At 48.0% G+C, this 24328-nt stretch overlaps 1 protein-coding gene across 2 annotated transcripts in view; it reads left to right on the plus strand.

Annotated features, from left to right (window-relative positions):
- The window catches only part of LOC122377483 (protein ROP-like), a 93494-nt gene that overhangs the window by 67354 nt on the left and 1812 nt on the right, over positions 1-24328 (plus strand). For both annotated transcript variants that reach the window (XR_006255877.1, XM_043357540.1), the window contains exons 4-6: positions 10948-11142; positions 14162-14446; positions 18487-18774. Coding sequence is in view for 1 of the 2 variants with exons in the window: in XM_043357540.1 (XP_043213475.1) it covers positions 10948-11142; positions 14162-14446; positions 18487-18774 (768 nt within the window). In the remaining variant the exon portion in view is untranslated. The remainder of the gene's footprint in view (positions 1-10947; positions 11143-14161; positions 14447-18486; positions 18775-24328) is intronic.

The raw sequence follows: 24328 nt of genomic DNA on the forward strand, positions 1-24328 counted from the left end.
CCCGTCGATGGTCTCCAAAGGACCGTTACTGGCCTCTGAGAGTTCTTACCAGCCTATGAGGGGCCAGTTCTAGGGGCATGTCCCGCCTGTGATGATCCCACACTTATTTTTCTGAGGGCCCCATAACAGCAACTGTGGGGACCCTCATCGGCGCCTATGAGGGCCCACACCGGTGTCTCTGAGGGTTTCACACCCTCAACTCTGAGTGCCTACACCACTGCCTATTAAAGCCCTATATCGGCGGCTCAGAGGACCCAACGGCCAACACCTGCGCATCTAAAGGTCACCCACGGATGACTTTTGAGGACCCCACACCAGTGACTCTGAGGGCCCCACTGCACTGTCGGCGGTTGGGCCGGTCTAGCCTCTCACGAAGCAAAAAAATTATTTTGCTTTTATGAAAACAAAAGGCACACCATTCGACTGCTAAATGTCCATACATTACGTACATGACATCGACTTGGTCATGCAAAATCTTGGTATAGGGTGAATGGGGCCCCAAACACAAAGTTTTCTTCGGCCTTAGACAAGTCATATTTAACGGGTGTTTTAAAAGTCAAAGTATATGCCATGGGGATCCTATGTGCGTAAGCTTTCCACGTCAATGGTTTTATGGGTTGTTCTATGACATGTTACGATTAATTGTGCGCTAAGAGAAATGAGATTAGGCAAACCATTTAGCAACATGAGAGATAAACATATCATCGAGTTATCTCGTATGTTTCAAAATAATATCATTCACTATGTTAGAGCCGATCTTTTGAGTTCCCCCAGGTCCCGCGCTAAATCGTATATCACAATGTGCAATGTGATGTTATTGAACTGGGCAAGCAATAAAAAAGTGCGCAAACTTGCGCCTTTAGCGGCTATGCAACATTTTGCAATACGCTGTTTAGCCTTCATTAGCTCCGTAGTGACGGAAGCGAACAACTCAGCCTCGCATTTTAGCTTAAAGTATTTCAAGCGATGACATTAACACCAGCCAATGCTATCTCGTGGGTCAGAAGCATTCTAATTGACCGGAGGATGAGCTGTCACGTGACCGGAAAGGCCTCAGGCGATGCACAGTGGGCGATCTGGCCGGCCTGGTTTCGCGCAACCTCAAACACATTTTGTTTCCCAAAAATTGAAAAGTAATGCACACGTGTGAATGTGAAATTCTGCATAAGTCACGAATAATGCATTTAACGGCCGAGGGGGGGGGGGCGGGGCGGGTGCCCACCCTCCCCCCCCCCATATATTTTTTTCGCGATAGCTTGGAACACGCCGGCGATAGAGAGCTGAAAGTTGGCATAACTGACCTTTGCTTTAGCCGGATCATGTGACACCAACCGCATTTTCAGGTCAGGTCAGGTCGCTGGCCTATGACGTCATACGTGAGCCTTTGCATGGTCCTCAGATGTTAGCGAACAGCTCAGCCTTGCATTTTAGCTAGTGTTGACGATAAGACCAGCCAATGCCAGCTCGAGGGCCAGAAGCTCTCCTCATTGGCCGAAGGATGAACTGTCACGTGACCGGAAAGGCCTCAGGCGATGACCTGCTCGCCGACTCCAGAGCTGACCCACACTTCAGATCTGCCTCACAATACCAGCTGCGTTCTGCACAGTCAGGTACGTAATAACTTTTGGAGTGGAATATTATGAGTGAAATGGTAACTGGAAATATGTAGGTTGATGTTTAATTCCGTTAACCAAATGTATTGATGGTTCATTGTACCTACATGCACACACATAGGTATTTGTCATCCTTTCCTTTTGGGGGCATATTATCCAACCTTTGTGGATTACAACAGTCAGCAAACGCATGATTATTTTACGTACTGTTTTTTTAACGTTATTTAACGTATTATTACACGCATTGGGTATTTAATTGTTTTTGTATTTGTGCTTTTAAATGTGTTTGGGACAAACATAGGGATACATTTCCTGCAGTTACACTTTGGTAATAATACTCTTATTTTCCCAGGTAATGTGCGTGAAAAGGCAAGCAGTTTTCGATTACGTAGTGCAGCGTGGGATTGGAAAATCAACTGCCAATGATGTGGCGCACTTCTTGGCGAGAAGGTTCAACAAGGAGGTGTCTGCCTCCTTCAGACCAGTCAAGAAGCTGATGTCATTGCTGAGGAAGAGATGGGTAGCTTCAAACAGGAAAAAGGAACGGTTTCAGACCGCCAATGCAGCGTGGCTCGGAGGCAGCATTTGCCTCCCGCTGCCGGTCTGTGGCCGTCCAGGAGTGCGTCGTACGGCTCAATTCAACGAGCTGAGTCGCCAAAGCAGGCTCCGCGTTACCAGGGAGCTGCGACGGAAGTCCGGCAGGGAGCTGGTGTTCGCCGCCGCGTCAGTCACGTATCAGGAGGGGCGCCGCTCTGCCAGCAGACTGGTAGAGGCGGCTGGCTCTCCGGTGCGGGGCCCACCCCTGGTAGCTGCCTTGTCCGCTGGGCAGAGCGCACCACAGGCCTACACGCCAGAGGAAGCTCTGGCTCTGCTGGTGGATTTGGGCCTGACGAAGGCCCAGTACGTGAGCATTCAGCAGGGAGCAAGACGTCGCGGCGCAGTCATCTACCCCCACTACGACAGAGTGCGCCAGGCAAAGACAGCTAGCATGCCGCCGCTCAGCTCCATCACAGTGGCGGCCGGCGCCGCCGAGGTGGACCTCCAAGCACTGCTAAACCACACGGCTGAGCGGCTGCTGCGGATTCCTGCTGTCTGCGAAGCCGCCACAGCGTTGCACCACTCTGCGGCCGACCCGCCAGCCGAGCTCGCTGAGCCGCCCCGTCTGACGCTGCACATCAAGTGGGGGATGGATGGCAGCACCGGGCACAGCCAGTACAAGATGGCGGACTCCGAGGACGACAGCCAGCTGCTGCAGACGTCCCTGGTGCCTCTGCGGCTGACTGCCGAAGACGGGAAGGTCCTGTGGACCAACCTGTCTCCGAGCTCCCCCCGGCTGTGCCGTCCTCTCTCCATTCGCTTTGCAAAGGAGACGACGACGTTGCTGGTGGCCGAGAGGGAGCGGGTGAGCAGCAGGGTGGATGAGCTGCAGCCGCTTCACACCGAGCTGGGCATCGTGACGTACAGCATGGCGTTGACCATGGTTGACACCAAAGTCGTCAACGCCGTGACAGGCACCGCCTCTCAGCGCTGCAGCATGTGTGGTGCGACGCCGGCCGTGATGAACGACATCTCGGCAGTCACCGGCCGGCCCGTCACCAACACCGAGTACGGCCTCAGCACCCTGCACAGCTGGATCAGGGTGTTCGAGGCCGTGCTGCACATCAGTTACCGCCTGTCCCTGGACCAGCCGAGGTGGCGAGTCCGGAGCGACGACAGGGAGCAGATGAAGGCGGCGAAGGCCGAGGTGCAGCGGAGGCTCCGCGACTCTATCGGCATCCGGGCTGATGAGCCGCGCTGCGGTGGCAGCGGCAATTCAAACGACGGGAACACTGCCCGTCGGGCCTTCAGGGCACCAACTGAGTTCGCCGCTGCCACAGGGGTCAGTGAAGACCTGATCCGCCGTCTTCGTGTCGTGCTGGAGGCGGTGACGTGCTGCGAGCCGCTCTCGGTGCCCGCGCTGATGGCCTATTGCCTGGAAACGGCGCGGCTGTATGTACAGCTCTACGGCTGGTTTCCAATGCCGCCGACCCTTCACCGCCTGCTCATACACTCGGCGCAGGTGGTGGAACAGTGCCTGCTGCCGATCGGGCTGATGAGCGAGGAGGCGGCCGAGGCCCGACATAAGGACCTACGCCTGTATCGACTGCGCCACACACGCAAGGACAGCCGGCTGCACACCATGTCTGACCTGTTCGGCCGTCTCCTCGTCACCAGTGACCCGCTCATCAGCAGCCTTCGTCTCGAAGAGAGGCGCGCCCGGCAAGTCAGCCGCCACGGACCACTTCTGCCCGAGGTGCGCGCCATGCTGGCTGTCCCGGAGTCCGCAGAGCAGGACCACAGCAGCAGTAGCAGCGACAGCGACGAGTAGCTGAAGTCTGTGTCCGCCCTGGCCACCGCTTTCCACTAGGTTTTCATACATACACTGTCAGCCTACCGCAATGTTATGTGACAAATACAGTCGTACATGTGTTGGTATTCGTGAGCCTTTAACGCTATGTATATGTATATTGGAAATGAAAATGGTAATTATAAGTACGTCATCTGAATATTTGGCTCTGCGCATTATTGTACCAATTGTGATAGCCGATAGGTCGAATCCATTTGTCAATGTAAAATAGTTGTGAATGGCATTTATTTCAGCTGCTTGAATGGCAGCTGGCTCATTTTCCGCAACCACTAGGCATAACAACAACTAAACGATTGGGGGAGAGAAGAATTGAACATGACTTGTAAAATTACGTAAGAAAATGTCCCTGTCCGAACGCAATCGTCACAGATCACATCACGTTTAGGTCCGGGTTACGAAGTTTTATTGAAACGAAAAAGGACTTAAATTGAACCAAAATATTAATCTCAATCCGCCGCTTTTTAGGCAACATATTCACGATCAAACAAGAGGGCGTAGACTCCACACCACCATAACCCTCGCCGTATTGGTGTTTTGCCAGCCGCGAACGTTACAAGGGGTCCGTTGGACCCCCCTGGCTGTTAGGCCCCTGATCAAGCTAAAGCTTTGCGGAAAAAACGAGCGTGTTTTCCGTGACAAAGTCCTAGGTCATTAATTGACCTTTCAGGTAAGGCCAATGACCCAAAAGTCTGGAAAATCGGGACATGTTAGAACGTCGCTGCTAAGGGTTTTTTGGGGTGCTGATCATGAATTTTATGCTAGTTTTGATCACCGACGATGTCCTCATGCATTTAGGCCAGGTCGGGTCAGGTCAGGTCAGGTCAACCTGTAGGTAGGGGTTCTGACGGGTATTCGTAGTAGGTGTCAGCCGAGTGTGACAGCTTCGTAACATGCTACGAAGGCACCAAAACTACTTCGTAAATGTTCAGATGGTTGCCAAATTCGAATTCTGCTGCAAAAACTACCCTAGAAACATGTACCTAAAACTAAAAAAAGAGAACCGAGGTCATCAAAGGTCAATGACCTGACCTGACCTTCAGGTGACCTTGACACCCACCCTAATGAATGCGACCAGCATCATATCACAAGTTGGAGCGCTTGAAACCACGAAAAGACTGCAAACGCGAGACGACATACGCCGAATCGCGACTCCGGCCAAACATGGTCTCGAGAAACAGGTCATAGGTCAAAGGTCATTTGGGTCAGGGTCATGAAATTTGTAGGGTAGATGTAAGGTTGGTTGACTCGAGAGTACTGAAAGTTTCGTTGCGATCGGCCGACTTTTACGCGAGTTATTTGCGAAAAACCGAGGGGAGGGGGTCCGTTCGGCCCCCTCCCCCCTATAGGGGCGAGGGTTAAGTGCTGTGGCTACAACACACTCGTCAACTGTACAGTGCATTTTAACACGATTTCCTGGTGATGAAAAGCCCGAAAGTTGAATAAATCATAGAATGGACGCGCTCCGTTTTTGCCATATTGATGCAACATTTCATGCAACCCCTGCACATTGCAAAAGCTGATGACATGACCAAGGTGATCCGTCCACGTTCTCTAATGAATTTGCTACAGATTGGTGTGTCATTTGTAGGCGTAGGTCGCCTAGATCCAAAGCTATGAGTACTGAAAGGTGGTGAGAGGCTAGACCCACTGAAACGCCCACTGTGCACTGGCGTCTGACAGTACCATTCTGGTCTTTAAGGACCCCACAGGACTTCCTCTGCCGGCATAAGGGCCCCTTGCCGGTCACTGAGAGCCCCCTGCCGGCCTGTAGAGATTTTGCGTTAGCAGCTCTATGTAAAGGCCCACACCCGTCTGTAACGGCTCCATACCAGCGTCTATGAGGGCCCACAGCAACGCCTGTAAGGACCCTCACCGGCACCTCTGAGAGAATCACACTAGCACCTCGGCTCTGAGCGCCCACACGAGCACCTGCATGACGGCCCCACACCAGTGCCTCTAAAGGCCCCTTACCGGCGGCTCTGAGGGCCCTACGCCGGTGATTCTGAGGGTGCTACTGATAACCGAAGGCACCACATAAGCCCTTAGTGTCGCTGAGCTTTAATCCCATACCGGCCTTCCGAGGGGGCCACGTCAGTGCACCCATTGCCCCACACCCCTTCCTTACACACAGAGCGGGTAAACTGTGTTATACATACATATAGCAATGATTTTACCACCGTTGTACGTTATGTATTTCTCAAAGTTGACCCAAAATGGTCCAGTATAAAATCTGGCCTGCCAAACTTATGGCCAAGGTCAGGCCCAAACCAAAGCGGGATGACCATAGAGGGATGACAATATGTCATGTAAAATCGATACTGTATCAGCAGAAATCATTCAGATGGCACGGACTTAATGCCGTGTGTTAATGTTAAGATGTATAAAGGAAACAAGAAGGAAAGAAGTCCGCAAAAGGGAGGAAAGATCCTTTCTCGCTGCCTCAATGTTGAGGGGGCGCCGACCCCTCGGCTCTCAAGTTGGGGGGCAAGCGCCCCCGCTGCCCGCCCTGTTCCCGGGTCTATGTGCATATCAGTCGATACGTATCGTCGAGCTGAACACATCTAAGGCGTTTTCATCGCTCTAGCATGCCTCTATCAAAAGTTATTTGCGAAAAACTGTTAGATACCAATCGTGACCTAAGATGACCTCAGGGCATAAACAAGGGTCACGGACACCATTTTCATGTTCAGTGTGTCTAAACTACTTGTAATTCGGTGTTTGGGAGTGTTTATAATGTCTTTCGTCCAAAAGAGGCGCATTTCAATTTTCTCCCATTGACTTATAATGGGGAGGTCGCAAAATTGATCTGACCTTAGGTCATCGATATCAAAATTCTGAGATATACATTTTGTACATGCTATTGCTCTTAGCAATCGCTGAAAGTTTCAAAGCGATCGGTCACTCGGTGTAGCTATGACAGACATTGAAACTTCTTATGAGGTGAGGTCACTTCAAGTGACCTGGTGACCTGATCTTGAATGACCTTGGTCTGAAATTTTCACATGTGTAGAATTGATGTATGATAAGGTGTACCAAAAACGGCGGCGCTCCGCGCCGCCGTTTTTGAGATATTCGCGAAAAACCACAAAACACCCCCCCCCCCCCCACAGCAGGGCGCGGGTTAAATCTGAGCTCTTGAGAGCGTTTGCCGTAATTCAATATTCTGCATCAAAATCGGCCGACATGACGTCACTCTGACGTCATTTACGGGCAAACTATGATAGCTAGAAAGTTGAAATTTCAACACAAGGTGTCAAATTGATGCCGCTGAAGGTACCGCAAGTTTCGTGCAGATTCGTTTAAAGGGAGATAATGACCTTTTTCCACAAAATCTGAGTTAGGACCATTTTCTGACAAAACACAACAAGTTATAATGTAAATTAAAACCATTTTGCTCAATTCGGTACCTTGCCGCAAATATCTCAACTTGAAGTCACGTTAGCGGGGAGCGCTGAAAATGACCGTTGAATAAGTACTTACATCACTTTTTGGTACATGCATGTAATTTTGTAAAATGAGGGTATTCCTTACATTTGATCTTCATCACATCTAGTTAGTTAATGGTCGTCTATAGTGCCTTCAAAAGATATTCATGGTTTGGGGGTGGTTTATGTCTAAATTTACGCAACTATTTTTCCTGTTCATCATCTGACGCCATATGCTGCTATTTTAGTAGCAACGACTCAATTTTGAATCGGTCCCGCCGACTGCACAATAAAAGAAGATAGATACAACACTTTTGCGGCATCACTGAAAAACTTATGCAGTACTGTTATCAAAATTCTCATAACACCGTTCGACAAACCTGAAGTCTTTTTGAAATAAATATGCTTGTATTTTTCGCTTCAGGCTCTGACGCCAAAATAATGAATTTCGTAGTCGCAATCGCAAGATTTGGCTGCGTTTCTGGCGCATGCCGTTCATTTGTGGCGCAAAATAATCCTATTACCTACTTGGAAACAAAGAAGAGTAGGCACTATGTACCCCCGAATTAGAATCTAATTAATTCTAAACCGAATTAACTCCAATTCAAATTAGAATCCTTACAACCAAGCAACGACAAGGCGATAACATAAACAAAAACCCAAGCGTCGCTGTTTGAAACAAAAGCGCCATATACTGCGACTTTTTTATAGAGAAGGACAACGCATTTCGGTGGGTGTTACAAGTACTGCAAGTACTGCTTCTTTTTTGCAAAAATAAAAACCTTTTTCACATACGAAAATGTGCTAGGAAATTTTCATATTTTATAGAAACTACAGTAGAAATAGTATAGATGTCGAGTAATTTTTATTTAAGAAAAAAGAAAGCTCATTATCTCCCTTTAACGGTTTAGAAGATATTGCAGAAAAACGAGAGTGGGGCTCTGTAGAGCCCTCCCCCCCTCCCCCCCCCAGCAGGGCTGTGCTTGACTCATGAGTCGAGTCAGAAATTTGACTCAGGCGTTGAGTTGAGTCAGAGTTGAATCAGTAAAATAACTTTTGACATTGAGTTGAGTCAAACATTTAGGAACATGAGTCAGCTGACTCAACTTTCTAGAAACAATATCATATATATATATATATATATATATATATATATATATATATATATATATATATATATATATATATATATATATATATATGTTGCGGGCCAAGTGCGAAGGCTAGTCCATTCGCGAATGGCCTAGTCCAAGTGCGATAACGCACTTGGACTAGGCCGTTTGCGAATGGACTAGTCCATGTGCGTTATTGCAGTTGGCCTAGGCCGTTTGCGAATGGACGGGCGTTTATGCTCCCAGTCCAAGTGCGAAGTCAGGCCAAGTGCGAAATATCCAGCAAAGTGACGTCAACTTGGCAAGTCAACTTGGCATGTGCAAAGTCCCGTGGTCCCAAGGTCAGGTCGGGTCATCAGCGGGGAGCCCGGAGCACGGTACCTACTAATGGTCTCCGCACACCACGCGACTCTCCGCTGTTCGAAGGTCACCGGGATATTTGACCTCCCCAGATCCAGATCGGTGGCCGAAGCCTGGCCAGCGGCAACACGTTGCTATAATTTCCGCGTTGTGCAGGGTTCAGCGGAAAGTCGCATCCCGAATGGACCAGGTGTGTGGAGACCTTAACCCAGAGTTGCGCCAGCTCGCAGATCTGCTCCGGAGAACAAACTAAACATATAGACGCAGTGGCGTCGCCACGGATTTTCGACTAGGGGATCTGGTCGGACGGTCAGTCAAAGTAATCCCCACCAAATACTGAAAACTCCTCGGATTTAGACAATTTTATTTTGAGAATGCACCAAAATCGTTTTTAAAATATTTTATTTTATTCTTGATCGATTTTCGTGGCCAAAAGTGTGTGTGTGGGGGGGAGGGGGGGGGGCGTCGGACCGGCATATTTTCAAGAATGTGTGTGTGTGTGGGGGGGGTCCGGACCCCTCCGACCCCCCCCCCCCGTCAGCGACGCCCCTGCATCGACCAGCGGTCCCCCATTCATTCGGAATCGTACCCCAATCCGAGGATCCATGCTTCCGGCGGCTAAGTGCAACGCCACAAACCCGTCCGTTCGCAAACGGCCTAGGCCATTCGCGAATGGCCGGCCATTCGCAAACGGACTAGTCCGTTTGCAAACGGACCGCCATTCTCAAACGGCCTAGTCCATTCGCGAATGGACTAGTCCGTTCGCAAACGGACTAGCCTTCGCACTTGGCCCGTAACATATATATATATATATATATATATATATATATATATATATATATATATATATATATATATATATATATATGTGTGTATATATATATATATATATATATATATATATATATATATATATATATATATATATATATATATATATGTATATATATATATATATATATATAAGCTTTTAACCCCCCCCCTTAATAACTTAGCCCTGGTCCTGCTGCCGGATTTTTTTCACCCCTTCCCCCGCTCAACAACTTTTATCTGAGTCAATTGTGAGTCAACTCACTTGACTCAACAAAAAAATTTGAGTCAAGTTTGAGTCGACTCATATTTTCATTGTACCGCTTGAGTCATGAGTCGAGTCAAGGGGAAAAATCAGCTCCTTGTTTGAGTCAGATTTGAGTCAGGGCTTTCTGAAGTTGAATGATGAGTCGAGTCGGCAATTTTTTTAGTCGAGCACAGCCCTGCCCCCAGTCATGCGCGGGTTAATGTTGCATATCGTTCGACTGGACTGTTCAAGAGGAAGATAATGCTACCATTTTGAAAGCTTTGTCTTTATTATGTGACAAGTTATTGGCACAAACGTCATTTGACCTCAGTTGACCTCATTTGACCTGACTCTTGGATAAGTATGTATACCAAACAAAGAATAACCAAGTGACATAATGTTAAGTTATGTGGTATCAAAGCACAAAAGTGATAGAACGAAGCGGATATTTCTAGTATTTTCGGAATGGAGTTATTTTATTTTTCCCCATAGGCTTAACATAACGTCGTAATGACCTGTAACTGACCTGAGGTCAGTGACATAAAAAAAGAACTATATGTTATGCAACTCGGTGAACTCAGCACATCCTGAAAGTTTGATGGAACTCAAGGTGCATAAAGAAAATTGAAATTTGACCATGACCTTGTACCGGTTTTTCTGACCTGGTGACCTGACCCAAGGTCACCCGGACCTGAAATTTGCAGTTCATATGTAAAAAGCTTGCCCCATATGCTGTACCAAATTTGGCGGCGCTACGCGCCACTGTTTTTACGCTATCTTTGAAAAACCTTAGGGGGGTCGCATCGACCCCCCCCCGCCAGGGCGAGGGTGAAAGCCTATCAGCTGTGTCGTTTGGGCGAACAGCTTCAGACGAACTTCTCCCCCTTTGTCCTTTGCCCTTTGGTGGGCTGTCGGCCACTCGGGTTGTCCTGTGGCCGGGTCAGCTGACGCCGGCTCGGCTGCCCGCCGCCAGGTCACTAAGAACATGAAGAAGTTCGTGGAGACCAAGCGCGGCATGTCGACGGACAAGGCGTCGATGCGCGACCTGGGCCAGCTCATCAAACGGATGCCGCAGTACCAGCAGGAGCTGAGCAAGTACTCGACGCATCTGCACCTGGCTGAGGAGTGCATGAAAGGATACACCGGTCGCGTCGACAAACTCTGCAAGGTAGGGCCGGCAAACTTTGCAAGCTAGAGCCGGCCGGGCCAAGGAGTGTGCTGAGTTTATCTGTCGATGGTGTGCTGAGTTTATCTGTCGATGGTGTGCTGAGTTTATCTGTTGATGGTGTGCTGAGTTTATCTGTTGATGGTGTGCTGAGTTTATCTGTTGATGGTGTGCTGAGTTTATCTGTCGATGGTGTGCTGAGTTTATCTGTCGATGGTGTGCTGAGTGCTGAGTACCAGGGTTGTGCTTTACTCATGAGTCGAGTCAGATTTGAGCCGAGTCGGGTAAAATGTTCACCTGTTGAGTTGAGTCGGACAAAAATATTAAGGTGTTGAGTTGAGTTAGAGTTGAGTCAGTAAAATAACTTTTGACACTGTTATTTATTTAATATCAGCACTTGACTGCGCTCTCTCTCTCTCTCTCTCTCTCTCTCTCTCTCTCTCTCTCTCTCTCTCTCTCCTCTCCTCTCCTCTCTCTCTCTCTCTCTCTCTCTCTCTCTCTCTCTCTCTCTCTCTCTCTCTCTCTCTCTCTCTCTCTCTCTCTCTCTCTCTCGAACGAACGAACGAACGAACGAACGAACGAACGAACGAACGAAGCGGATATTTCTAGTATTTTCGGAATGGAGTTATTTTATTTTTCCCTATAGGCTTAACATTACGACGTAATGACCTCTAACTGACCTCAGGTCAGTGATATAACAAACCCGAACTATATGTTATACAACTCGGTGAACTTAGCACATCCTGAAAGTTTGAAGGAAATCGGTCCAAAACTGTGAGTTGGACAGGTGCATAAAGAACATTGAAATTTGACCATGACCTTGTACCGCTTTTTCTGACCTGGTGACCTGACCCAAGGTCACACGGACCTGAAATTTTCAGGTCATAATTTCAGGTCATATGTAAAAAGATTGCCCCATAGGCTGTGCCAAATTTGGCGGCGCCGCGCGCCGCCGTTTTTACGCTATCTTCGAAAAACCTTGGGGGGATCGCATCGACCCCCCTGCCAGGGTGAGGGTTAAAACAACAGCCGAACGTCCCTTCCATGGCTGGTCAGGCGGGCCGAGAGCGCCGGGTCTGCGAGTCAATAAGAGTCACTTCACGCTTCTGTTTGGCTGACTTTGGTCCATCGTGAGACTGAGCTATGCGATTGCGCCTTTTTGCCGACTGTGAGAGACGCATATTAATTTTGGAGCGGGCGAAGCGAGCGGAGTCTTTCCTTAGACTAACGGAAATTTCTGAGTATGAGCGGCCGGCCGTGGTCACGATTTTGCGACGCTTATATCTCAGCAATCACTTGACCGATTTACATGGGGTAATTTTTATAGGGTAGCTTCATTCCTTCTACCAAGTATTGGATTATTCATGATGCATGTGGGTGACCCCTTATGCACGTGCCACGTGCAAAACGAAGAGGTGTCAGTTTTGTAATAGTTGCAATATCTCGGTAACTAACTATTTTGCCGATTGCGCTGAAAGTTGGCATGTAGGTAGACACCCACTAGGCAATGCATATCCATGTGCCAAAGTTAGGGTGCTGCTGCACGTGCGCACGTGCAGGGGTCGTTTCCAGATCTCGAGAACGGCTGGACCGATTGCGCTCAAATTTGGTACACAGTTAGGGACCGGTTAGTAGGGTGCCGTGCAAAAGTCAGTCGGGACCCATTTTGCACGTGCGCACGTGCAGGGTGTCGCTTCCAGATCTCGAGAACGGCTGGACCGATTGCGCTCAAATTTGGCACATCGCTAGAGACCGGTTAGTAGGGTGCCGTGCACAAGTCAGTTGGAGGTACCTCCTCGCAATTTCGCACGTGCGCCCACCCTCCCGCTCGCTCCATTAGTCGCCCCAAAAGGCGTTATACTGGTGCAATGAGTTCATTGTTAATTGTGTACTGAGTTCATTGTTTATTGTGTACTGGGTTCATTGTTAATTGTGTTCTGGGTTCATTGGTAATTGTGTACTGGGTTCATTGGTAATTGTGCACTGATTTCATCCGTGAGCTGTATACTGGGTTGTTACTCAGTTGGTACCAAGGCCGTTGGTACTCAGTGTAGGCACTCAGTTGGTTCTCAGTGTAGGCGCTTAGTGTAGGTGCTCTGTTGGTACTCACTACTCAGTGTAGGCGCTTAGTGTAGGTGCTCTGTTGGTACTCACTACTCAGTGTAGGCGCTTAGTGTAGGTGCTCTGTTGGTACTCACTACTCAGTGTAGGCGCTTAGTGTAGGTGCTCTGTCGGTACTCACTACTCAGTGTAGGCGCTTAGTGTAGGTGCTCTGTTGGTACTCACTACTCAGTGTAGGCGCTTAGTGTAGGTGCTCTGTTGGTACTCACTACTCAGTGTAGGCGCTTAGTGTAGGTGCTCTGTTGGTACTCACTACTCAGTGTAGGCGCTTAGTGTAGGTGCTCTGTTGGTACTCACTACTCAGTGTAGGCGCTTAGTGTAGGTGCTCTGTTGGTACTCACTACTCAGTGTAGGTCAGTGTCCCAAACTGTATTTTGGCTCGGTTGTCGAAGGTATGGGGATATTCCTCACTACAAAGATGACTAAGAGTGGAAAGTTGTCAGTCAGAAAGGCACATAAAGAGCAGAAAACAGGCGTCATCAATTTATAAATGAACGTTGGAGGGTAGGTATGGGAGCTGCGCTCTTAGATAATTGAATGGAATATAGAAGTAGGCAGAAGCCAGCCAGCAAGTTACACACCGATGCTCTTTATTGGTAAAATTGGGAGGGAAAAATTGCTCTGGAAAGTTTCAGGTGAGAGCGGAAAATTGTTTTCATTTGGATGCCACTTCTCACCCACGCTGGCAGATTTTCTGTGCACTGGGCCTGTAGGTACTCAGTGTAGGTGCTCAGTGGGTACATACCTGCTGTAGGTACTCAGTGTAGGTGCTCAGTGGGTACATACCTGCTGTAGGTTATCAGCACAGGTGCTCAGTTGGTACATACCTGCTGTAGGTTATCAGTACAGGTGCTCGGTGGGTCGGCGGACGGCCGGCGCGCTGACCCCGCTCCGCCCGCAGGTGGAACAGGACTTGGCCATGGGCACCGATACGGAAGGCGAGAAGATCCGCGACCACATGCGCAACATCGTGCCCATCCTGCTGGACCAGAACGTCACCACGTACGACAAGATCCGGATCATCCTGCTCTACATCCTGGCCAAGAACGGCATCAGCGAGGAGAACCTCAACAAGCTGGTGCAGCACGCGCAGATCCCGGCCGCCGAGCGTGACATCATCACCAACCTGGCCAAACTGGGCCTGGAGGTGGTGGTCGAGGGACAGCACCGGCGCAAAATACCGCAGGTCAGCCGACGCCGCCCCTTTTATTGGCACACTCCGACTGGTGAGAGCAAATTGCAGTTTGAATGGTGCTTATATATTTTTTCTCCACATCTAAAAATTCCAGACCAGTCTCTCAAGGTCAAGTCACCAGATCACGTCAAGTGACTTTACCTCAGTAAAAGTTTCAATGCTTTCCATAGTACACCGTGGTTCGGATTGCTTTCAAACTTTGAACAGTTGATAATGGTAGCAGTGTGTTTTAAGAGTTCATCCCGGAATTTCGATATCGATGACCCAAGGTCAGGTCAATTCACCATCACACTTCACTCAATTCACCATCACAATTCACCATTCACCACCTCACCATCACACGCCAATGAGAGACAATTAAACTGCGTTTCTTTTAGAGGAACGTCATTATAAACACTCAATCATCTTGTTACAAATACATATTAAGTAATAAGTATTGAATCAAATGATTGCACTCGTGACCCTCCTTTATGCCCCTGAGGTCATCTCAGGTCACAAAAGGTATCCAACAGTTTTTCGCAAAATATCCTTTGATACAGGCACGTTCAGCCTCGACGATACCGATCGACTGATACTCAGTGTGACCTTTTCCGCTCAGGTCATGACCTTGACCTGAGATAATATTTTCAACTTGACCTTTCAAGGTCGAGTTATAGTTCAGTTGACGCGTCTCGACGAGAGGGACACGATACCGGCAAACTAAACCTCGGGCAAGGTTTGAGTCAAAAGTTATTTTTGAAAAAATCGTTTCCGCAAAAAAAAACGTCTATTTTGGCAGTTTTTGCTCCATACAGGCTAAACTGTTGACCTAGGGTCAAATCTGAGGGAACTGCTGGGAAAGAGCGTCAAAAGGGCTATGGCATGGGCCTTTCTGCACCGCTCTTGTTCTATTCACTTCCGAGCTATATGCTGGTTTGTCGACTCGAATTTGTCGAAATAGGTGAAATTTGACATTCAATGACCTTTGGTGACCTGAGGCCAGTTTTACCAACAGAAAAATAGCCGCATGCCAAAGTGTTCCTCAAGACCGCTTCACATACGGAGCGTAAACGGTAAAGCCCTATCCAATTTACATGCCCAGCGCGTTTACGCGCCGTATGTGAAGCGGTCTTAAGGCAAAAAATTCCGGCAGGCGGCTATTTTTCTGTTGGTAAAACTGGCCTCTGACCTTTGACCTGATCTTCACCCTCGCCGGCACAGGCCATTTTGCGTCCTTCGACGGCACATGGGGGGGGGGGGCTGGTACTCGCCCCCTCGCGTTTGGCCCCTTATTGAGCTAGAGCCTCGCGGAAAAAAAAAACATCGTAAAGGTCGTCACGAGACAAAGCCAACGGTATCGGGTTTTAAGGTCATAGGTCAAATGGTGACCTCTGAGGTCAGGTCAGTGACCCAAAAGTCGTGAAAATCGGGACCTGTTAGAACATCATAAAGTGTGGGTGCTGAGGGGGGGGGGGTCGGGGTGCTGATCACGAATATCATGTAAGTTTTGATCACAGATGTTGCCTTCATGCATTTAGGCCAGGTCGGGTCAGGTTTGGTCAGGTCAACCAGTAGGGGTCCTGCCGGGTGTTCGTAGTAGGTGTCAACCGCCTTGGACAGCTTCGTAGCATGTTACAAAGGCACCAAAACTACCTCGTAAATGTTCGAATGGCTGCTAAAATCGAATTCAGCTCCAAAAACTAGCATAGGAACATGTAAAACTCGAAAAAGTGAACCTAGGTCATTAAAGGTCAATGACTTGACGTGACCTTCAGGTGACCTTAATACCCACCCTAATGCATGGGACCAACATCATATCACATGTTTGAACGCTTGAAACCACGAAAAGACTGCAAATGCGCGGCTAATGCGAGCCAACATACGCCGGATCGCAATTCCGGTCTCAAAGAGTAGGTCACAGGTCAAAGGTCATTTGGGTCAGGGTCATGAAATTTTCAGGGTAGGTAAAAAACTGATGGACGCGAGGGTACTGAAAGTTTCATTGCGATCGGCCGCTTTTCATCGCGATCGGCAGTAGAATGATTTTACTTCGTGATTTATATGATCCATATTTTCTGAGGCACATTAGGAATAGGATGACAAGCGTAAATGGTACCTACCGTAACCTTATTAACCCTTGCGCTTGTGGGGAGGAGGGGGAGGGGTCGGATGAACCTCCATGGTTTTTCGCAAATTACTTGCGCAAAAAGCGACCGATCGCGACGAAGCTTTCGGTCCCCCGAGATGATCAATTTTACATCTTACCTAAAAATTTCATGACTCTGACCCAACTGTCTTTTGACCTGTGACATTTCTCGAGACCATGTTTGGCCGGAATCGCGATTCGGCGTATGCCAGCTCACATGATCCACGCGTTTCCAGGCTTTTTGTGGTTTTAAACGTTCAGACAAGTGAAATGATGTTGGTGCCATGCATTTTGGTGGGTGTCAAGGTCACGTGAAGGTCAGGCAAAGTCATTGACCTTTAATGACCTTGGTTCACTTTTTCGAGTTTTACTTGTTTGGAGCTGATTTCGAATTTAGCAATTCGGCAGAGCCTAACGTTGGTCCTGATGGTCCCGCGCCGATCACCACCTTTTTATTTTTCATGCATCCCCCCCCCCCCTGGTTGACGGATAAATGACATCTTATGTCCCGCAAGTGTGACTTTGGCCCCGATTTGGCTAACGGCTGCGACCGCCAATCCCCGCGGATCAGGCTGCCGCTGCAGGTGGAAGTGCGTAGATGGGAAGCACTTCTAATGGCTACCTTCAAAAATAAATGGCGCTTTTAATAAGCACAATAGGGTGGGTGGTTCGCTTTGCCCCGGTGGTCTGCTATACCCCACTTTCCCTTATCATTAATTGAGTCCTAAATGACTAGCATCACAGAGTGTTGCGATACAAAACAAATGATATTTACTTACTTCATGTTTTTTTTTTAATAAATTTAGCTCGAATGTTTGAATGGGCGGAATGTGAGAGCCGGAGCCCACGCTAAGCAGAGCTTATTGCGTAGACCCCGACCCCTACCGTCCGATCGTGCAATTCCGGGTAACTGGAGAATTTAGATGCGAAAGTTAAACGTGCCCTTCAAAGCCGGACACGGTCTGTCCCACTCAACTGACTTCAACTGGCTGCGGCTGCTCCCACCAACCGCAGACCATCCCCGTCAGGAGTCTCAAATATCGAGCGCCGGAGCGTCTCGAAACCGGGTTCTCACTACCGGGAGTCCAATGCGCTACCAACTGAGCTACGGGACATGCTTGTTGAAAGAATGCAATTCTATCTTAAATTTGCGATTGAAAACTCGAAGACGGAAGACGGTCCCTGTCCGCGTCCATTCCGTCTGCGTTCTCCGCAGAAAAGTTCAACACGTCGAATTTCGGTATTTCGTCTCCGTGGCAACCGCTTCCGAAACGCTTGCGGAGAGCTGACGGAAAATCAACAGCTGATTGCCGTTCGCTTGCGGTCCGCACACGATCTCCGTGTGGACCACATGCGCCCATGGGGACTCGGTGCGGACCGCAAGCGCTCCGCATAGTGGACGGCGGCCTTAAAACGGCCAGCTGACTGCCGACAGGACGGAACCTCGATATGGATATTGCATAGCCAGCAGTGATAATCCAGTCACACTCATTCTCGGAGGGCGAGGCGTGCCCGGAACGGCACCGATATCAAATATCAGCTTCAAAAAACTACCCTTAAAAATGTAAAATTGAAAAATGTTCACTGACGTCATTTCAGGTCAATGAGCTTAACCTTGACCTGACCTTCACGTGACACTGACACCCACCTTTGTAGGTATATGGAACAAACATCATTTTACATGTTGATACGTTTTTATCAGCGCAGATGATGTGAGCTGACATGCATCGAATGGCTATTAAATACGGAACAGGGGCAAAGACAGGGGCGGAGACCGCTACTTTTACAACTCTGATTTCTACTGTTTAGTGTTGGCCCGTGTCCTGTATGTGGGCCGGTTTGGATGTGAGCTGGCTGCCCTGTGTCGGCCCGGCACTGAGCCCAGTCCCACTGTCGCCGCCGACAGGTGGCGCGCAAGGAGCGCGTCTCGGAGCACACCTACCAGACGTCCCGCTGGACGCCCGTCATCAAAGACATCATGGAGGACGCCATCGAGCTGAAACTGGACGAGCGCCAGTTTCCGTTCCTGGCCGGCCGGGCGGCGCAGACTGGCTACCCGCGCGCCACGCCCACCACGGCCCGCTACGGCCACTGGCACAAGGACAAGGGCACGCCGGCGGCGCGCTCCGTGCCGCGGCTCATCGTCTTCGTGCTGGGCGGCGTCTGCTACAGCGAGATCCGCACCGCATACGAGGTGACGGCGGTGGCAGCGAGCCGGGCTCCCATCCCCGCTTGGGAAGGTGTAAAAAACAAACATGAACTGCATTCAAACGCATTTTTGGCGATATCCATATGTAGAGGACAACGCAATAACAAGGGTCGGGTCACAGGCCAAGGACGACTATTTCAGCCTATCTAGCTTGGGTGGCATTCAGATGGATATGGTTTGGAAGTGCCTTGCATAATGTCAAAAATAACCGCAGGTTGGTTTGAAATTAGACATAGTATCGTTTTTCACCTGCCAGGATATCTGGTTACACAAGAAACCATCGTTCAGCCATAATTTTCAATTTGGTATCCTGGGTCCCTGAAGCGCTAGAACGCCTGGATCGCCTACCGTGCGCTCTCAGCCAGCTCCGTACCGGCTGATGGCGGAGAGCCAGCTCCGTACCGGCTGATGGCGGAGAGCCGCTCTCAGCCAGCTCCGTACCGGCTGATGGAGGAGAGCCAGCTCCGTACCGGCTGATGGCGGAGAGCCAGCTCCGTACCGGCTGATGGCGGAGAGCCGCTCTCAGCCAGCTGAGAGCCATCAGCTCCTCCATCAGCTCCGTACCGGCTGATGGAGGAGAGCCGCTCTCAGCCGGGTCCCACGGTTCGTCGGAACTCGGAAAGTCATTTAATTCACTAAGATAACGAAACATACAATTCTAAAGCTGACGGTGAGCTAATTCCAAAAATGTAATTCTTATCAAAATTGTACGATGGCCTTAAAAAAACTGACTTATAAAAACGTTATGCTTTTTTAACTCGCCCTGTTGGAGGGGGCCAATTTGCCCCCCCCCCATGTGGTTTTTCCTGAATACCAAAACGCCAAATTTTCAGTACCTTCACGGGCATCAATTTGACACCTTCACACAAAATTTCAAGTATTAGGTCACCTTAGGTCAGGAGTTATTGAGGTCAAACTGAGGTCATGTTCGAGCAAAAATGAGCAAAAAACATGAAATCTTAAAACGCTCACAAAAGCGACAGTTACCAAGACATTTCAAAGTTCATTATATGTTCATGTAGAAAAAGACGGCGCTACAAATATGCTATCTCGGAATTTCAAAATTTTTGGATTTTGACCCCAAAAGAAATAAAGTTATTTTTTAGCAAGACGCAACAAACCCAAGTTTTTCTGAATTTCCAAAAACGGAATATAAGTGATAGTCCCTGCGCTCTTCTATCTGCATGCCAAATTTTAGATCGATACCTCCTGTTTTGGTTAAGTTATAGCGAAAAAAAACTTCAAAATTGATGACGTTAATTTTTTAACTCAATGTTTAGCTATTCTGGATCACTTAGCGCAAAACAAAGACAACCATGGAACTCCCCGTGTCGAGCTGCATCGAATCGATACCTATTTTATGCAAAAATATCAACTTTGAAATTTGACCTAATTTGGCCTGACCTTGACCTGACCTTCACCAGAACATAATTTAAACTGGCCCCAAAGGCTGCCTGACCCGCATAATCGCATTTGGCACATAAAATGGACCATAACATGATATTTTCATATTGTGACTCTCATTGACCTGACCCCTGTGACGTGACCTGGTATCAGTGACCTCAAATGGCAGAATAGGGTAGTGTGGGGTAATTTGAACATATTTTTACGTCTTCTTCGTTGTACCAAAGTCCAGCTCAACCCTGGATGAAGAAAAACTTTCAGTAGCGCATGTGTCACTTGCTTTCACCATGCAAGCCTCATTTTTGGACGAGCCGAGCATACCTTGAATAGCATAGCATCACTTCTCCACCAAGTCACGGTGTGTTCAAATTGCCCCACCGTGGGGTAATTTGAACATACTGCCTTTACCTGCCATAAAAACGATAGTCTCGCCAGCACCGATGTTGTTTGACCCATAAACGAATAGGCAGAGCAATTCTAAATATACCTTCATTTGAAAAAATCAACACAACAACAAAAACAACAGTTGCAGAGTATCAATATCTGCACGCTGCACACCGGTCAGTTGACAGAATTCGTCTCTCTTCAATTAACAGAACGTCTATCATCTCCGTTCGATAAAAACTCTACCAATCCTTACTTCATCTGTTATAGTGGTGCCAATCGGAACCTGGACATTCGGAGTTCCGATTCTTTATCATGTCCAATTCGAAATTGATTGCACAAAGGTATAGTAGTCTGGACAACATTGGACGATGGCCTGCCACACTTAAGCATTTTTATCAAGTAATCGTGCGTAGCATTGATTGGCGAATGGAAAGCTTGTCAAGCTCTCAATATAATGAACACTTTTTGGCTGGTAAAATTACATGATAAGCAATATAAATTACGGTTTTGAGTGTTAATAGCTGCATAATTTTCGGACATATTTGGACAAATAGTTGACTAACATTTTTGAACGGAAAATCAGCGAAAATGCCGGACATTAGACGGATATTAGACGTAAATTTTCTAAAACTAGCATCACTTATCTGCTACTGCTTTGGGTCGAAAATATTGGCAAAAAAAAACTGGGAGCGTTGTTTTTTCGGAGCTATCCCTGTCTTCATTGAAATTCTCACTATGTTCAAATTACCCCACGCTAAAAGTTATTTTGCCATTTTTAAAAACAGGGTTCAAAAGCAAATTTCTTGGATTGAAGGCACTGATTAGGTCATTGTACAACAAAAGCGGTTGCGTATTAGGCGCTAACAATGCAAGATTTTGCGCTGCAATGAAGTTGCAATGACGTGTTGTTAGGCGTTTATCCTTGCGAAATTGATTTTTTACACTGTGTGTCAACATCTTCATTCCCTGAAACTTTAAACCCCGTTCATATTATAGCCCTTTTAGTTGCGATAATTTCTCTCATTGGTCTTATTGTCATGCCACTTATGGATTTTCCGTAATTTTGTGTTGTTCACACTATGTTCAAATTGCCCCACATGTTCAAATTACCCCACCCTACCCTATGTGTTTGAAAACAATTCCTCATCGATGAATTTCAATGAAATGCATTTTACTCGATTTTACAACGCATTTCTTGAAATGCCTGTAAACGGTGAAAATTCGACATTTGACCTGACCTGTGACGTCATTGGTTTGACCCAGGTCAATGAAATTGGGTCATAAGGTAGTTCCCTGTTGGGGCTATTCAGCACCGTATGCTGCTTGTCGCTATGTTGCGTGGTTCTCGAGATCTTAGGGGGGAGGGGGCAAATTGCCCCCCCCCCCAACAATTCCTCATCCTCAGCGTTGCTCGGCAGACCCCAACGGGGCGTGGGTTAATCAACTATGTATTATAACTATATAACAACTATAATTTTTAAATTTTTGTCAGTTTTTTAGTCAGGACATTCTTGAAATCATAGGCATGTTTTTTTCATTTTCCAGTGAAAGCTGAATGCCAAAGGAGCAATATGCAGCAATAAAATATTCTCAAATATTAATATGCGCTTCTCACAGCCGGCAACAAGGTGCAATCACACAACTGTCAACTGAGCGTCACGATGGATGAAGTTCAGCCACACAGAAGCGTGAAATGACCCTTATCGACTCGCAGACCCGGCGCTAGGCCTGTCTAACTGGCCACGGAAGAAACGTCCGGGTCTCGTCCTGCTGAACTAGTGTCATATTCGTTTGTTTAACGATCCATATCGCTATCAAAGTGATTCAGGATACCCTCGAAGAAAGTTCATTGTTCTGCTAGATTTACAACATGCTTTAACCCGCGCTCCCTCCCGTTTTTCGCCAATAACTTCTAAACGCGTTACGCCAGCGACGTCAAACTTTCAGTACCTTATCACACATCAATTTGACACGTTCCCTGAAAGTTTGAGCGAAATCCGTCTGAAAATTTTTGAGAAATTGACGTTTTAGTGACGTCATGTTCGCCATTTTCTCCTCAAAAACGACAAAATTTCAAACGCCGCTAACATCTTCATTTTTAAAGGAATCAAGACGTAACAAAGAAGGTTATACGTGATTCTACTTTGTGTATCAAATGGCTATCTCGGTTTTTTGAAAATTTTGGATTTTGGCCCAAATGTTTTCAAAAAACTGACTTTTTTGGGAAAATAATTATAAAATCCAAAATTTTGAGTGTATCAAAAACCGGAATATATGTCAGAGAAGTGGTCTATGTGCACCTACATACCAATTTTTAGAAGAATCGGTTCAAAAATGTGGGAGTTATTCAAAATTTTATGACGTCACGACACACACAATTTTTGAAAAATGATTTTTTTTTTTTTTGAAGTTCTAGACGTCGTACGGAAACAAAAATAGCACCATTCGATTCGCCGTGAAAAACTGCATCAGATAGACACCTTTTTAGGCCTTAACAACCAACTTCAAAATTTGACCTCACTTGACCTGACCTTGACCTGACCTCGACCTGAAATTCATCCAGAGGTGGTCCGTATCACTTATTGAGTGTGCTTTTTGAATTCTTTGAGTAAAATGACCCATAAAACATGTGTCGCACATGCCCTTTTCTATATTTTGTTTTTGGTGACCTGACCTGACCTGACCTTGACCTAGACCTTTGAATGACATTGTATGCAACGAATATTGTCTTGGTAGTCTAAGAACACGTTTTGGGCAATCAGTCTCAGTCCATTCTTCGGCAACTACGGTGCAAGGCCGATACTGTAGAAACTTGCATTTTGTACCCTTGACCTGACCTTGACCTGACTTCTGACCTACTTAAGCAAAAAAATTTGGGCTCTTAAGATCCGCCTTGTTGAGAGCTTTCGATTGCCGTTTTCCCCGTCTTTCTACGACCATCGGTTCGGAAGTTAGACAGGGGGGCAGAATCTGCCCCCCCCCCCCCCCCCAGCAGGGCGCGTATGGCTGAATAGCCCAGCGGGGCGCGGGTTAACTTACATTTTCTCATACAGGTTTTGCTCCGTTCCGCTGCGCTCAATGCCCGCGCAGGGGAAAGTTAGCGGAGTTTCACTGTCAGAGGATGTACCAGTGACCAGGGCTGCGGAGTCGGAGTCGGAGTCGGTCGGAGTCGACAGTTGTGACCGGAGTCGGAGTCGGAGTCGGAGTCGATTTTAGAAACCCGAGCCGGAGTCGGAGTCGGAGTCACCGAAAATCTGTCGACTCCGCAGCCCTGCTAGGTCTGCGGAGTCGGAGTCGGGAGTTGGAGTCGGTCGGAGTCGACAATTCTGCCCGGAGTCGGAGTCGGAGTCGGAGCTGGTTTTTGAAAGCCGGAGTCGGAGTCGGAGTCGGAGTCGCCGAAAATCCATCGACTCCGCAGCCCTGCCAGTGACAGCTGTTCGGCCCTGCGACCGGTCAAAAGCTTGCCCCGCCCCGCCGGGCGCTCCCCCACTCCAGCCCAGCTGAGGCCGGTACAACCTCTGACAGCTCAGCGCGGCCAACTTTCCTGAGCTGAGCGAAGTAAACATAAAAAAATACAAATTCATACATGATGTGAAAATGACAGAACAATGAATCTTCCTCTTGGGTATCCTGAACAACTTAGGTACCGACTTGAATCGTTAAACTGACAAATATGGCGTCCGTTTAGTAGGGAGACAGCCGAACGTCTCTTCCGTGGCCCGTCAGACAGCCGAGAGCGCCGGGTCTG

The sequence above is a fragment of the Amphibalanus amphitrite genome, unplaced genomic scaffold (assembly GCF_019059575.1).
Source record: "Amphibalanus amphitrite isolate SeventyFive unplaced genomic scaffold, NRLGWU_Aamphi_draft 000045F_arrow, whole genome shotgun sequence".
Lineage (NCBI taxonomy): Eukaryota > Metazoa > Arthropoda > Thecostraca > Balanomorpha > Balanidae > Amphibalanus > Amphibalanus amphitrite.